Genomic DNA, 15,250 nt, shown 5'->3' on the forward strand with positions numbered 1-15,250 from the left:
GAATGATTTATTGGAGTGAATAAATACAAGAAACAAGTGTTTTGGGAATGCCTAGGATCCATATTTCCAGTTGTAATTAGGCAGCTGCTGTCTGTCTGAGAAATGTCCTTAATGTTACACTTTGGGGGTAAGTCAGGGGTCCCTCCTTTGGCTGGACCATCTTTCTGAGATCCTGCGCTCCATCTCCCAGCAGGAGCCTCCCAAGCTGTGCCGGGCTGCACAGCTCCCACAGCTTCCCCCACATCAGCCTGCAGTCCCCAAGCCACTGGCCTTTACCCCCCTGTTGCCTTCCACCCTGTGCAGGAGTAGCTCGTCCCCCATGGTGGGGCTGGAGAGAGGAGAGACCCTCAGTGGTAGAGAAAGAGGAAGAGAGAAACAGAAAAGGGACAAGAGGGGCCAACATGAGCCATCTGGATTCTTCATTCTTGTCTCCCTCTGTCTCCCATCATGCAGCCTGGACCTCCTAGGGCAGCCACACACTTGGGTTTGAGAATCATTGCAGCAGCTTAGACAGTGAAAAAGGAGATGTAGGGTCCAGCAGAGTCAGTGAGAGCAGTTTTGTGGCAACAGATCCAGCTGCACTAACAGTTTGTAAGCATCTATTACCCATCTTTATTTTTTTAAAGTGTCCTCAGCCTGCAGTTTTGAGCCTTCTTTGGGCTGAGATTGCCTGCTGGGGAGTTAGCACAGCATGTCCCAGAGCTGGGGACAGGAACTGCCTTGCATCCTGAGCCAGAAAGAGTTTAGCAGACACGGGGTCTCTGATGTGAGGGAAGTGGGCATACCTCCATCCCACCCACCCCCAGGCTACCCAGATTTTAAGACGAGTTGGCCATGGTCCAACAGTTGGCAGCATTTCATAGACAAGTCCTCTAGACTGTGCTAAAGCACTGTGCGTAAGAGCAGTCTTTCCTGGTCATTCTGCATTCTTCCCCACACTTTCATTTCTTTTAAGTCACCTGTGGTTTTTGGCTGCAATTAAGAAGGAAAAAAATTTCTGGCAGTTCTGCTGCAGTCAGATTTGGCAGCTTCACTGGTTGCTTCCAGTAATTATCTCCATGTCACAGATATGCCCTTGGTGCCAGTTTTATGAAAACCTTCCACCTTTGTGGTGTTTGAGTAAGGAAACAGATTCTTTAGGAAATTGTTTTCCTACGAGAACAACCCTTCTTTACAAACACTCTTGCTGTGGTCTTTTAGAAAAGGCCGCATTCGAAATTTGAAATATGCTGATGTGCAAATCATTTCAATAGCTGACCTGCAGAATCTGTTGGCAGGGCTGCTGGAGGCAGTTTGCTCTGCTTCCAGCCGCCTGCTTTGTTTTGGCAGCCACACACCTTCTGGCCCAGAAGCCTGCAGCTTCGTGTCCAAGTTAGGAGCTAGACAAACTTTACACACTGTCCTGCAAATGCACCTCAGCTTATTATCTATGCAAAGGATCAGACCTAAAGCTGAGGCTGCATTATGCCTCCCAAAGTTATTTTAAATGGACCCAGTAAAGCTGGATTACAGATTTACAGTGGTGGATGTGCCTGCCGGACTCCCACCGACGAGGGGGGCGAATCGTTGTGTTTCCTTGTACGGGTATCTGCCCAACTGCAGGGCGGTGGTGAACGCTGCCAGCCGTCCTGAGCAGCAGCGGGCAGGCCTTTGGAAGCAGCAAAGCACATGGAGGCAGATCCTCCCAAAAGACCAGATGCCGAAGCAGATGTTAAGGCCACATTGAGGACCACTGAGGGTGAGGTGGGGGTGGGGGGGTTGTGGCAGGAGATTTCTTCCAGACGTGGATGTGAAATTCTTAGCTATGGCTCACAGCGTTGGTGTGCCTCTGTTTCAAATCCTCACAGCCCTGCCACAAGCCTCTTTTAAAAGGCTACAGAGTTTTCCTAAGTGAGTTTAATAACAGGTCTTTGGAACAGCTTTTAAAAAGACTCTCAGACCCAAACAAAATGAAGGTAGATGCCCTAATGCATACAGCAAAGAGCATGAGCTTTTTAGCATTGTTGTGCTGTGACGTTACATTCAGTGATGTTTCTGACATATTTTGAGGTCTGCAAGTAGACTGCAAGTTCACTGATTGCTTTCTGAACTTGAGGTACAACCCATCTTTCAATTATCCTGTGACTGCTTATTTGGTTACATGTCAGGGGAGGGGCGGAGCACCCACAGTGTTAAATTACCTGCACATATAGACATATGGACACATCTGTACATCTGCTGAGTCACACAAACAACCTGTCTTTGGCGATGCATTGCTGTGGTTTCTCTCCAGGTCTGGCACTCAGACACCAAGTGCAGGTGGGAAAACACAGTGCTGCCCCATGATTATGTGGGGGTTTGGTACTGCCCCTGCGGGACAAGAGGTAGAAGGTAAACGGAGACAGCATACTGATGGGAATAAGCACCGATCAGCAGAACTGGAAGACAAGGTCTGAGGAAAAAAGACCATCCCTTTTAAAACAAAAATCATGCACTGTTTTTGCCAGATGCAGTTTTTCAACAGTTAGCATTGGCCAGATTGCCTTTCTAATGGCAGCTACCCAGGCAGATCTGGGATCGAGCTGATATATGGCACAAAAGAAAGTGCTTATGGCTCATGGAGGTGCTTCGTGCCCCAGAGTACTTTGTGTTCTTCTCCTACACGGACCTTTCCAGCCTCTGGCCAGTAACATCTTACTTTGCGATCACTGCAGTAGTTCCCCTGCTGCTCTAGTGCCCAGCCTGTTTTCTTCTTGAGAAGCTCCATTTCGCCTGGAGGGATGTTCAGCTGATGAAGCAGCTGCTGTACTGTGGCAAATTTCAGCCCGGTGCTATTAAAAAAAGATAATAATCAAAATAGGTTCCAGTTTATCCTAACCATCTAAGCCCTAAATTAAGGCAGTTCAGCAGCTGCTTCATGAACAGCTGAGCTGCCAGTGCAGAAAGACCAGGGACCTCTGTGAGAAGGGCAGCCCAGATTAATAGCAAAGGGCAAGACCTCAATCTCTAGGTGCAGCGGTTGCATGGCACATCTCAACATAGCAAAGAAAATTGGTATTGCGGGAGTTGTCTGTAAGAGAGTGGTTTTATGTCAGTGACAGAAAAGGGAACACATTGAAACAAAGTGTTCAAATGTTGTAGGAAACCAGTTATATTTAGCTGCTCTAAAAATTGCTTAGTACCAGACATGAAGGAAATGGCTGTGGCAACCTACACTCCTCCAGTTTCACCTGTTGCGGTGTTTCTTAAGCCTGGAAATATCTATAACATGGGTAACAAAGCAGTTAAACCTTCCCCAGAAGAGGCGTAAACAAACTAAATTCACTTGCTGAAGCAGCTATTGCTGAACTATGAATTGACCTTGAGCTGTGTCGATTTGCTGTAACGCAAACCATCTGCACGCTGAAACAATTAAAGCCTTCAGATCTCCCAGGAGTTTCCTTCCTCCGATTATAAGTTATGTGCTGTGGTAGAAGCATAGAGGTAAACAGCTAGTTAGTGTGGACCTCTGTGTCTGTGTAATTTTATGGTGCAGCACATGCAAAACCATTTTCATTTGAAGTGGTAGTCAGCTTTCAAGTAGAAAATATAGCGTATGCTTGGTACTGAATGCTGGAGTCATAGCTTGTAAAACAGCCTGAGTTAGATACATCTGCTTCACCTCCTCTGCTTCCCTTCCCCCAGCTTCTTCGTTGGATGTAGCATTTTCTGTGATTTTTAACCAAATTTCCATAAAGCACAGGTCATGCTGGAGGGACAGTGCTCAAATACAGACAGTTCTTGTATAACACCCTGTGCATGTGCCTAACGTAAGCCTGCCTGCCTTCTCAAACAGCGGTATGTAAATAGTGCTTCTGTGCAGGGACTCTGTAGCCATGTCTGAAGAAAAAGGATTGGATAACAATTACAAGCGGTTTTATAAAAATCTTGCTACTTTACAACTAGTTTGGCTTCCAGAATCTCAGAGTTCACACCTTTTTAAAACCTTAAAAAATCAATCCACAGCCATGGTGTCAGAGTTTGGACATTGCTGCAGTGGGAAAATACCAGAGATGGTCTTCTGTAGGATCTCTGTACAATTTGCTATGACGTGCAATTGGCAAAATTTCGTATTAAAAGCTCTGCAGTGTAAAACCTCTCTTTACATGTTCTTCCACTATTTCTGTCTATCCAGATGATGACAGCATAAAAATCTCAAATCCTCCCTTTTCAAAGCACAGGGAAGAGTAATCATGCAAACTTAGTAAAATAAGAAAATAATTTTATTTTGTAAGAATACAGGTTTTTTTTCCCCCTGATTTTAGAAAACCGGCTTAGAAACTTGTTTTTAGAAAACAAGCTTAACATTATAAACAATGTAAACATGAGCAATGACTGTAGAATTAAATTAATTAAATATTTTGCTTTTAAAGTTAAGACTGAAAAATAATGAGTAGATGCAGCACAGCTTGTGAGCGAGCCATGACTACTTGTCTCTGTGGCCAAAGGCCTCCGTCCCAGGGAGTGACCCCTGGCCTCAGGCCAGGTAGGGCAAAGCAGCTCAGGCCCACATTTCTCAGGGCAGGCTGTGTCCTACACCCCCATACCCGTGGACTTAAGATATGGCATGTGTGCTTTATTGTTCAATTTTGTCTGGAGAACATGAAGGGAGGCTGAGGGCTGGGATAGTGTAAGAGGATGGTGAAGAGCAGGGGAAGGCTGGAGGGTCCACACTGCCAGGACAGCGTGATTTCTGGCGCTAACTGCCCCTGGGAGCACCTCTGGAGTTTGTTTTGAAGGAAATGCACTGATTTGCTGTAAAACAGGGCCCACAAATGAACATGTGAAATAAGACTGTCAGCACCGGGCCCTGGGATTGAGCTGGGAAGCTGAATTATTTGGCAGTGCAAGTCCAAGTCCTATAAATTCTAGGTCATATACATGTTATGTATAAGAGGCTATTTATAATGAATAAACAAAAGTATATCAAATGCCAGATTTACAGGAGGGACCTGAATACTGGCCCGTGTCTGACCTGTGCTGCAGGCTAGAGAAGTAAGGAGGGTCTTGGTCACGCCCTGCATGCAGGGCTGGGGGGACATGTTAAGCTCAAGGCAGTCCGTCATGAAAGAGGCATTTCCCAGCTTACAAGTACATGCCTTTGAGACCCAAATATGTTCCCTTTGTGTCTGATTTTTTATAGCATCAGGGGCTTTTCGTTAATGAAACACAAAAATAAGTAACGTCAGCTTCCCTGCATCAGCCCAGGGCTCCAGGCTGTGACCTCCTCACCCATCGCTGGACCAGACAGGGCAGCAGGCGGAGGCACAAATAGCTTCTGTCCCTCAGGGCGGGATGGTGCTCCTACTGCATCTGAGTGCAAATGTTGCTTTCTTTCCCTCCCGTCTTCTCTTTTTTACCCCAAAGTGCTACATCTGATTGATAAAATGTAGGCAGAGGAGAGACAGAGCTGTACTGAAGCAGGATGCCTCTGCAAAGGCTAACAGCCCCGGGCAGTCTGCAGCTCTGCTGGACTTTTCGCTGATGTAAGGCGTCCACTCTCCCTTCCTCTTCCCTCCATACATGAAGCCAAGAGGCTGGCTTTAACTCTCTTAAATTGATGATTTGAGATGCTATGTGTACATCATTCCACAATTTTGAAAGAAAAAATAGAAGCACCGTATTTTCCTTTTTTGTTTTATCTTTTCTAGTTTTCCACTGTCTTCTCAGCCCTAGTACACAGCCTTTCTCTATCTGCCCTTTCATGCAGAGTATTTTTCCGATCATTTTCCTTTCTAATTTTTCGGTACTTTTTTTTTCTCTAAGTCTTTCTTCAAAATTAGAAACATACATCTCAGATATGTCATTTTTCCACCCAGAAATCTCCCTGGTCATTCGTTTAGGGATTTTCAGGAAGGAGAGAAAAATCCAAATCTTATTTCAAAATACTACCTTTTTTCTTTGATTTTTACTTTGCCAATTTGCCTATTTATCACTGCTGTTTTTTGCACTGCTGTCTCTTCTTCAAACTGTCCTACTTCTTTTCCCCCTGCGCCAGTGCTCTCACCGTGGGAGAGCAAGGGCACGACAGCAAAGGTGGGAATCGGGGAGCTCTTGGGCCAGTGAATGGGACACGACCAAATGTGAAAGGAGATAGTGAGATTTAGCTAAAAGAAAGCCTGATACAGGGCAACATTTTCAAAAGTGGTCACATCCTACTGAAAATGTGAAATATGTTCATCTTGTGTAGCACTGCAGAAGTGCAGGGGCTGGGGGGGGAATTAATTACCTGGCATTAGGAGCTGGCAGCTCCTCCGTTGCCTGCTGGGCTTGCAAGCCAGGGAACAAGTGGGCAGGCACAAACATGCAAGCGGGGCTGCCCTGCTGCAGCCCCCCAGCATTTCAGCTGGCAAGGCTGGCTCAGCAGGCACAGGCACTGAACTTCCAGGCTAAGTTTTTCAAATTTTTCCAGCCAAGGGTGGAATGGATGGATTACATTTCAGCATTTCAGATTTCAGCGTTTCAGACATTTCAGGCATTTCAGCAAGAAGTTTTCAGATCTGTTGTGCTGTCAAACAGCACTGTCTTTCTGGGATGCTTCTCTTCACAGACTGTTGTCAAGATGATTTACTAGAAGTCCTAAACTTGTGTGGACAGTTTCTAGGGAGTTTCTACTATCTATCACAATCAGACTCACTAAAAATAGCAAAATATCATCTCTACACAGTGTAACAGGACAATTTCTTGTTCTTTGTCTAGGAAATGACAATGGGGATGTGATTCTATGACCAGAAGGCCCCTTCCCCCACCAGTTCACCAGTTTGAGGACAGATGCTGGGAATCAGATTGCAGCTACAGCACATTAGGGCTCACATTTTCATGGTATCCACAAAGCATGCTGAGCTTCCACAGTTGTGGTTTCTATACTTAAAACAGAAGTCCTGGTTAACTTTACTGACCCGAGTATTTTTACATACTGTTAGCAATTAAGAACAGAATTAAAAGTAGGGGAATGTCTGCTTTCTGTACACTTTATTGTAGAATATTTTCTTAAGATTATATTTTCTCATATAGCAGCTCTACAGCTTACCCTGGCAAGGCATGGGTGCTTACAGAGAATTAGATGACAGCACTCCCAGGCCTCTGAGCTTCCCTTACGCCAGCCTTAGCTTATACTTACATCTGACTATTCACATCAATGGAACTGTGTGAGTAAGGATGAATTCTTCACCTGTTTACTGAGTCAGGGCTTCTGGGCTACATCTGGGTGCTGACAGACCTGTGATCTGATGTGGTTAGGGCTGGCTACAGCGTAAGCTAAGGGCGGCATTGCTGCAGGGAACGAATTGCCAAATGTAACTCGGCTCTCAGCATTGAACTCTTACTACTGCTGGCACATCTGCTGATCTGTTTGTGCCACGGAAATCCAGCCTTTGAGGGGAGAGTGAGGGGCAGGGCAAGACTCACTCTGATACGTTTACACAGCACTCTGAAACTCTCTGATTAAATGTTTGGCAGACATATGACATATTTTTTCATCTTTTGTATTATAAAATCTATTTTTTCGTATCTGTGACAAGAAGTACCTGTTTAATAATGCAGTTTAGAGTCAACAGGAGAGGAAGAAAGGAAAATTACTAGCAAATGTGTCTGTTTGGGAGCAGACTTCTGCCTAAATGGGATGCAAATAACCTGAAAGGAAAATACACAAAAGTACAGCAGAGGATTGTGTTATAAGCTTCATCAAAATCCTTTCAAAGGCAATGGTAGTCTTCCAGTTAGTCCCAGCGGGTTTTGGAGCAGCATGTGGGAAGGTCGGTGCTGGCACCACGTGATGAGGCCAGACTCCACGGCAGTGCCTTCAAACTGCACAAATATTCCCTTAGTGAAGATTGTACTTGTAGTCTTCACTACCCAGTACCGAGTCATCTTGCTAAGCTGGATCAATGACACAACTCTGAGATGAAAAGGGGTGTTTGTTGAATATCCTGGGAAACTGTCACACTCTGACCTGAGGGCTATGGTTATTCCAAAACTGTCAGGAAGGTACAATTTTATCTTCGGTAGCAACCAAGATAAAGTCCCCAGTCCTCCAAACTATGTGCATATTTAAAATTATGAGTAGCTCTATTGATTTCAGGAAGGCTGTGCACGTGGGTAGGTGGCCATGTTTGCAGCACTGTAAGAAAGCCGACAAGCACAATCTCCTTGTTCCATCCCCTTTCTATCCCACTTCAAAATAATGTAGGTCTGACTGCTCTGAGCACAGCCCCTAGATGGGATTGTGGAGGTGAACTTGCTCTGAGTTCTGCTATCTTCTGACCGGTCCAAGTATGGTAGATGAAGACCATATGTCTGGTGCATGACTGCAAGTGTGTGAACATGTGAGTAAGAAAGCAGTTACATGGGTTTTTTTTTAGTTTCCAGGTATCGCTTTCATTTTGAGGATTTTGGATGGAAGAGTTGCGCCAAGGGGCCTTAAAAGGTTGGGCAGAATTAAGAATTTTAGGAGCTGGAAAAGGATTCCTAACAATACTGTCTAAGGTTGTATCTGCCATAACATGTACATATCCCCATGGCATTTCTTCACCAGGAGATGGAGAGAGGCTGTTTAGCTGCTCCTGTTTGTTTTCAGGCTGCACTCATGTGCCTGTGTGGTTAGAATGACCTTGTTTGAATTAACAAGTTGCTGAGTGTGAATCAAAGGGTAATTGTCATTGCTGTCAGTGGTATTAAACAGACCTGAGCTATTAATTCAAGACAAATGGGAGAAATGAGTAAACAGAAAGTTTACTGGTGTAAGGAAACTACAGGCCTGAGTGGATGTTCTTTGTTGGTTGTATTTCAACTTTATCACTTTGCTTTGATCATTTGAATTTACCACTGTTTTCAGCTGGAATGTGGAAAAAACTAAAGCTACAGCATTTCTGAATTATTTATTCTGATTTTGAAGGGACAGCCTGTAACAAACTTCCTTGCTCTGCGACTTGTTTTTGGGTAGTCCTTGCTATACAGCCAGAATTTCCATAATGAACATAATGGAATAATTGTATTTCCCCATAAATGTGTTACAAAGAAGCCAATTCCAATGTTCTCCTAGGTAGGAACCCTTTTGGATTTCAGTCCTAAGCATATTTTAAGATTTAGTATGTCCCATAGCGACAAGTCATTGGTAAAGTTATGCCCACAGTCAAGCCTTTACAGGATCAGCGCCAGGGCTTGCAAAGACATATAAAGGCAGGAATCGAGGGGGAAAGAGAGACCAGCAGGACTCTAGAAATGACCAGCAGGATTCCTAGAGCAGCCAGGGGCTGGGGGAGTCTTGCAAATTCATAACAACTATAAATACTGCTAGGGTCGTTAATGAAACTCTTCTGGCAAAACACTGGTAAAACTGGGGGGATACTAATGCAGGTTTTAGAGGGGGTAAGGAAGTTTAGTCCCTGCTCAGACCCTTTCCATCCCACAGCCCACGTCCTGCTTCCCATCACTGCTCCCACCCTTCCAGAGGCTGCTGCCCGCAGCTACAGGGCCACCACAGGTCCTGCTGGCTGGAGCATGAAAGCACCCTTGCAGGTTTTCACCCAGGGGGAACTGAAGTCAGGGGAGGGTAGGAAAGGAGCAATCTGTAGACTCTTCTCTGGAGATCTCCACATTACTGTTTTTATTTTAATAGAAATGTAGTTTTAAATGCTACAGGACTCTCCAAGCCCATGCCCTACCTTGCTTTTAGCATTCTTGCTCCTTTGACTCAGTGCCTTTTGATGTAGTCTGGCAAAAATCTGGAGAAAAGACCAAGGCTTGTGTGCAGAAAGGAGCATCTTGGTTCTGAGGCTCAAAGCAGCGTTACTGGCCCAGTGAATGTTTAGTAGCTTTCCCATTTTAATGAGTCCTCCAAGTTTCTATGTCAAAGGGCTGAGGGGATGTTTTAGAAACATTTAATAAACATCATGCAGTTGCTGATGGAGTTAATGTAAACGCTATAGGATAATTTATCAGTTGTCCCTCTGTTTAGTCTGGGAAGCAGAAGAATGAGGGGAACAAAAATAGTCCTCATGTACCCAAAAGGTTGCTATGAAAAATACTAATGGACTGTTCTCCATCTCTTTCTTTTGCTAAAAGCAAATGGGCAGGGTTAAGGACTTAAAATGGGATGTTAAGAAAAACTTTCTAACTCAACAAATAGCTTAAACACTTGAAGGGATGACTTACGGGGGAGATGCTGTATTACTGTACTGTGTTTCAAGAATGGGTTAGATGAAGGTCTATTAGGGATGTTGTAAAGTCCTTGGTTCTTCTTCAGAGCAGGGGATGAATTTATTGAATTACCCCTTGTACTCCTGTTCAACCATACTTTCCTGTTGTATTGTGATCACTTCAATAAAGTAATATTTTAATGCAGATAAATAAACGAAGTTGCAGGACCTTGTGAAGCAGTCCACCTTTATGCAATTTGATGTCTGGTTCTAAGGATTATTTCAGTTAGGGTACTTGAAAGTCCTAATCCTTGCCAAGTTCATGAAATTATTCACACTTGTTTTGCAATTTAGGAAGTTCAGCTTTCATTTTCACTTTTCTGGAAGCTATACTAGATGTTTCATTTCTCTAAAGTGACTCTCCAAAACCACGAAATGATTTAAGACTGAATTTTATCCTTGAATATAACAGTGATTTAAGATATTAATTTTCCCCCTACACAACAAATAACTGTATATCACACAGATTATCTTTGCCTGTGATTGCTGTTTATTATTATTTTATTCGTAAGAGTCTTGCTTTGGAACACAGAGTGCCCATTACTATTTTTGGTTGCGTTACCTGAGTCACCACTTTTAACTGGCTTGAATAGGCTATAGTTTAAAAATATTCTAAAATTCTATCTGCATCACCAAGCTTTAATAAAAACCAAAAAAAGTTTATTCTCCTTTTCTTCACAGGTGCATTTGTAGCAATACTTGCTACTCAATTATTATTTTTTTTAAAAAAGCATTTCCCTTTTCTTGCCAGTTGCCTGTGTGATCCTGTGATAACTGATTGCCAGCTTAATTTCTCACTGGATTGAATTATATCTTGGAAGAACTGATTGGGAGTGCCATAGTGCTTGTCTATGTTTTAAATCTCTCTCCTGTGCCACATTCCTTGGCTTTTAATTTCATTATTTTTACCTAATGCTTCAATAATTCTCCTTAAGAACAAGTTAGCTTTCAGAAAGCTTATTACTAACCTTATCTTGAGACATGACTGTCTTTGTTTTCATTATACAGTGTTATTTTTTTTTTTGGTTGACTATTTAAGAGGCCTGCCAGAGTGAACCAAAACTAATGCAAGGTTGGTAGTGTAGAGGTTTCAATGCAGCATCTAGCAAAGAGCCTTGGATGAATTTTACCTAGGTAAGATCAAGAAGTCAATTTGAGAACGTGGAAGAGTACTTGTCTGCGGACAGAGACCTTAAAAATATGAACAGAGAGTAGCTTGGGAACACTGAAACCCACAGGAGTACCAATTCGTCTTTAAGCATCAGCCTTGTGAAATACTTGCCAGGATTCGGATATGTTATTTGCAAGCACCAAGCAAATCAAAATTGAAAGGCATCACATCTGTTTGTACCTTCATGTGAATTACTTGATTCAGTGTCACATCTAAAAAAATCAAAGTAAAAAATCACTGTTAAATTGAAAACTAAAAATAAAAGCAGAAAAATCACTGTCGAAATCAGTACACTTAAAAACAGAGGAGTGAATTCATATTGGAAGACATCACAAATAACTTAGACATATTTTCTTCATCGTTCTTTGTTGTAGCAGCAGAAGATGATAATGTACATTTGGTGTTACCAATGTAAATGATGCTTCACACAGACAAGGTGAATGCCATGCCTTGCTCCAGAGAACATATAAACTCAAGTCCAGGACTTGCAACTGATCTTGCACAGATGGACCCAAGCTTCCTTGCAGCAGCTTATTGTCTCAAGGATTCTCTTTGCCAGCTCGATGGTCCACCCATGCACCATCAGGTTTGAAGCTGTGGCCAAGCAAACAAACTATATACACAAGTGCCTTTTGTTGCTGGGAGGTCCATCCAGTGTGCCAGCAGACAAAAACACCTTCATAGTCTGAAAACACAAATCCCATTTTGTAGCATACCCAAGTGACTTAAAAACCTTCACCTTAATGGTGATCATGGTTAGGGGCATTTTATCCAAAAGCTTTGTAAACTGAGGTTACTGGGTCTTGGACAAGTTCAGAGGCAGATCTCTGGTGGAACTCCCTTTTGACATAGGGCTGATCTTGGTGAGCCAGGTAACACAAAGATCATTTGTCTAAAGCAAGCATTTTAATATGTTTTAGTCGCATTCAAGTAACTTGGCATTCAACTTAAAGCTATCTTGAATACCATGGGGATTTACAGTGCCAACAAGTAGGTTCAAGATCTAACACATTTGCATCTACGCTGTTAGACTCAAGTACTTGTTTTGAAAAGTTATGCAGCCTTCTAGTCTGCCAGATGCCAAACACCATATAAAAATCTTGGGAGAATCGGAGTTGATGGGAAAGTAAGGTTTTAATACCTCCCAAACTGATTTAACTGGTTTTAATTGTCAGTGGAAATTATTTTGCTGGTGTTGAGGTGACGTTATCAGTATGTACGACATACTGGTGTGGGAATAGCACCTACCTGGCAGAAACAGATCCAGTCCCCACTTGGGTGGAGGGATAGGAATGGCCACACATAGCAGCTGACGAGTTTGTGAGCGGCCAGCAAGATGGGGATGGGGAAGAGAGACAGGAGATGTCAGCTAATGGCATCCCAGATACATCTGCGGCTGAGTGCTGAGACCATGGGAACTGATATATTGGCTTAGACTGTGGCTTGGTAAACACACAGCTTCCACCGTTTAATCGGAGGCCGGGCTGTTGCTGAAAGGTGCAGCCCGCCCTCTTTCCTGGTCCCCTCAGCCCCATCTGTGGGGGTTTGCGGTGGCGGCGGTGGCTGATGTGACTCACTTCCCCCCGTGGGACCGCTTGCCGTGGCACGGGGCACGGCGGGAGCGCCAGGCTGAGGGCCTGCAGGAAAGGCAAGCCTGCTTTTTTGGGCAGCTGCATAGCCTTAGGAAGCCGTACCTTAAACCCGGTATCCTGTTGGTGACAGTGACCAGCCCTAGATAAATTAAGGGAAGACATGAGAAACTCTGAAGCAGGTAATTATGGAGCGACTTGGCCTTCAGGCATTGTCTGTCATTTCCCCCACTAATGACACGTTTGATGCACGCCCTGCGTCTAACCAGGCCTTCTGTGCTTTTAAACGTTCCCCAGTTGCAGCCCTGGATATTCTTGCCATCTGTACACCTATCTGATCTCCGCCGAGCCCTCACAGGCCTCACTGTATCTGATCTCTGCTGAGCCTTCGCAAGCCTTGCTCCGCGCCGCATCCCGGGGCAATGAATTCCACTGACTGAACAGCGCGTGGGCCCGAGTGGCGCGGGGCGAGGCGAGGCCAGGGCCGTGCTGCTCAGCACCACTGGCTCTGCTGCCGCTTGCAAAGCTTAAACCCAGAGGTTACCAGAGGAGCAGTACCGGAGAGGCTCGCCGTCATTCTGCCGTCGGTTCGTTTTTAAGAACGTTGCTCTTACAGGCGCGCAGCAGAGCCAAGCCGCGTAGCTGCCAAGGGAGGGCTTGGCACGGCTAAGCGAGGCGCCCCGCGCCCGCCTCGCCGCGGGTAACTGGGGAGGGGGCGCCCAGCTCCCGGCACAAGCCCGGGAGGATCCGCAGATCTTCCGCCTCCCCCCTGCGCGGCGGTCGGGCCCCGCAGCCGGCTGCGGGCTCGCCGTGCCGGCGGGACCCCCCTGCCCGTGCCGGGCCGGTGCTGCGCGGCCCGGGGGGCGGGAAGCGGTCGGCCCCCGCCCCCTCACCTGCTGCCCGGGGCGGGCGTCCCGCGGGGCGGGCGGGGGCGCCGCTGTCTGGCCGGGCTCGGCGCGGCGCTGCCCGCGGAAACTTGTGCGGCAGGAAGGGAGCGGAGGGCGGGAGCGGGGCCGCCGGAGCAGCGGCTCCTCCTCCTCCTCCTGCGCCCCGGACCCGGCGGCGCTGGGAGAGGAGCGGCAGCGGCGGGGCCCCATGCGGCGGCCGGGACGGCGCTCTCCGCCGCCCGGCCCCAGCAGCACCAGCAGCAGCCGCCGCCGCCGATGACCTGGACCAGCAGCATGAGCAGCGGCTACAGCAGCCTGGAGGAGGAGGAGTCCGAGGAGTTCTTCTTCACCGCCCGCACCTCCTTCTTCAGGAGGCCGCCGGGCAAGACCCGGGCCGCCCCGCAAGTAAGTGCCGTGCGCCGGGCTGAGGGGCGGCCTCGCCCCGCGGGGCAGCAGCCGCCGGGCCGGGCCGGGCCGCGTCCCCTGCCCTCCCTCCCTTCCTCTCTCCGGCCTCGGCCTCCACGTGTCCGCCGCCGCCCCCCCTCCCCCACGGGGAAGGACCCGCGGGAGCCGCCCGGGCCCCGCCACGGAGCGGGGAGGAGGCGGCGGGGAAGGGCTCCCCGCCCCGGGCTTCGAGCGGGGCTCCTGCGCGGGCCCGGCGTCCCTCCGGAGGGGCCCCCGCCAGCTCCGAGAGCCCGCCGCGGTGCCCGGCTCGGGAGCCGGCCTGAGGGAGCCAGGCTGCAAGCCTGGCCCCGCGGAGCCCGGCGGGCTGGGGGGCTGGGGGGCTGGGGATGTGATCAGAAATCACATGTTTCTGTGGTGAGTAACCGCGCTATCAGCTCTGCTATCGGCGCTGCTGGCAGCTCGGCGGCGGGGTACGGCAAGGTCTGCCTGTTCACTCCTCTCGGAGCTCATTTCAGGATGAATGACAGCCTCTTCAGCTGTTTTGTTGGCGGAGAAAGGCCCTCAGAAGTGTTTAAGTGTCTTGGTTTGAGCACGCAAGCCCAGGAAATCGGCTACAAGTGGGCTTTGAAGTGAAGAACTGATTAAATCCAAGGCAAAAACCCCAAACCAAACTCCTTTGTGGTCGGCATTGAAATTTCACCGGAGAACCTGCAGGGCTGTGGGCAGAGTGCAAAGTGTTGGTGTGCTGAGGAAGCCTTGCCGTAACAAACCCCGTTCCCCTCTCCAAGGGGCAAAACTGGCGGCAGGGATGTGAGATGGAACAGCCCCTGTCCGATCGAGAGCAGTTGTTAAACCATATAGGGTAAACGTCATGTTTCTTTAGCTAAGCAGTATAGCCCCTCTTATTTTTCTCTTCCCAAAGCGCAGGATCTCTTTCCACAGGTGGTCTGTACCTTTGAGAACTCTGAGCTAGTGAGCCTGTAT

The 15,250-nt window shown here is 47.1% G+C and overlaps 1 protein-coding gene across 1 annotated transcript in view; it reads left to right on the plus strand.

Moving 5' to 3' along the window:
* Nucleotides 1-14,032: 14,032 nt before the first annotated feature.
* The window catches only part of RASSF3 (Ras association domain family member 3), a 54,137-nt gene continuing 52,919 nt past the window's right edge, over nt 14,033-15,250 (plus strand). Inside the window, exon 1 of the mRNA XM_040595599.1 lies at nt 14,033-14,266. Within this exon, the coding sequence (XP_040451533.1) occupies nt 14,138-14,266 (129 nt within the window). The 5' untranslated portion in view covers nt 14,033-14,137. The remainder of the gene's footprint in view (nt 14,267-15,250) is intronic.

Source organism: Falco naumanni, chromosome 5, assembly GCF_017639655.2.
Source record: "Falco naumanni isolate bFalNau1 chromosome 5, bFalNau1.pat, whole genome shotgun sequence".
NCBI lineage: Eukaryota > Metazoa > Chordata > Aves > Falconiformes > Falconidae > Falco > Falco naumanni.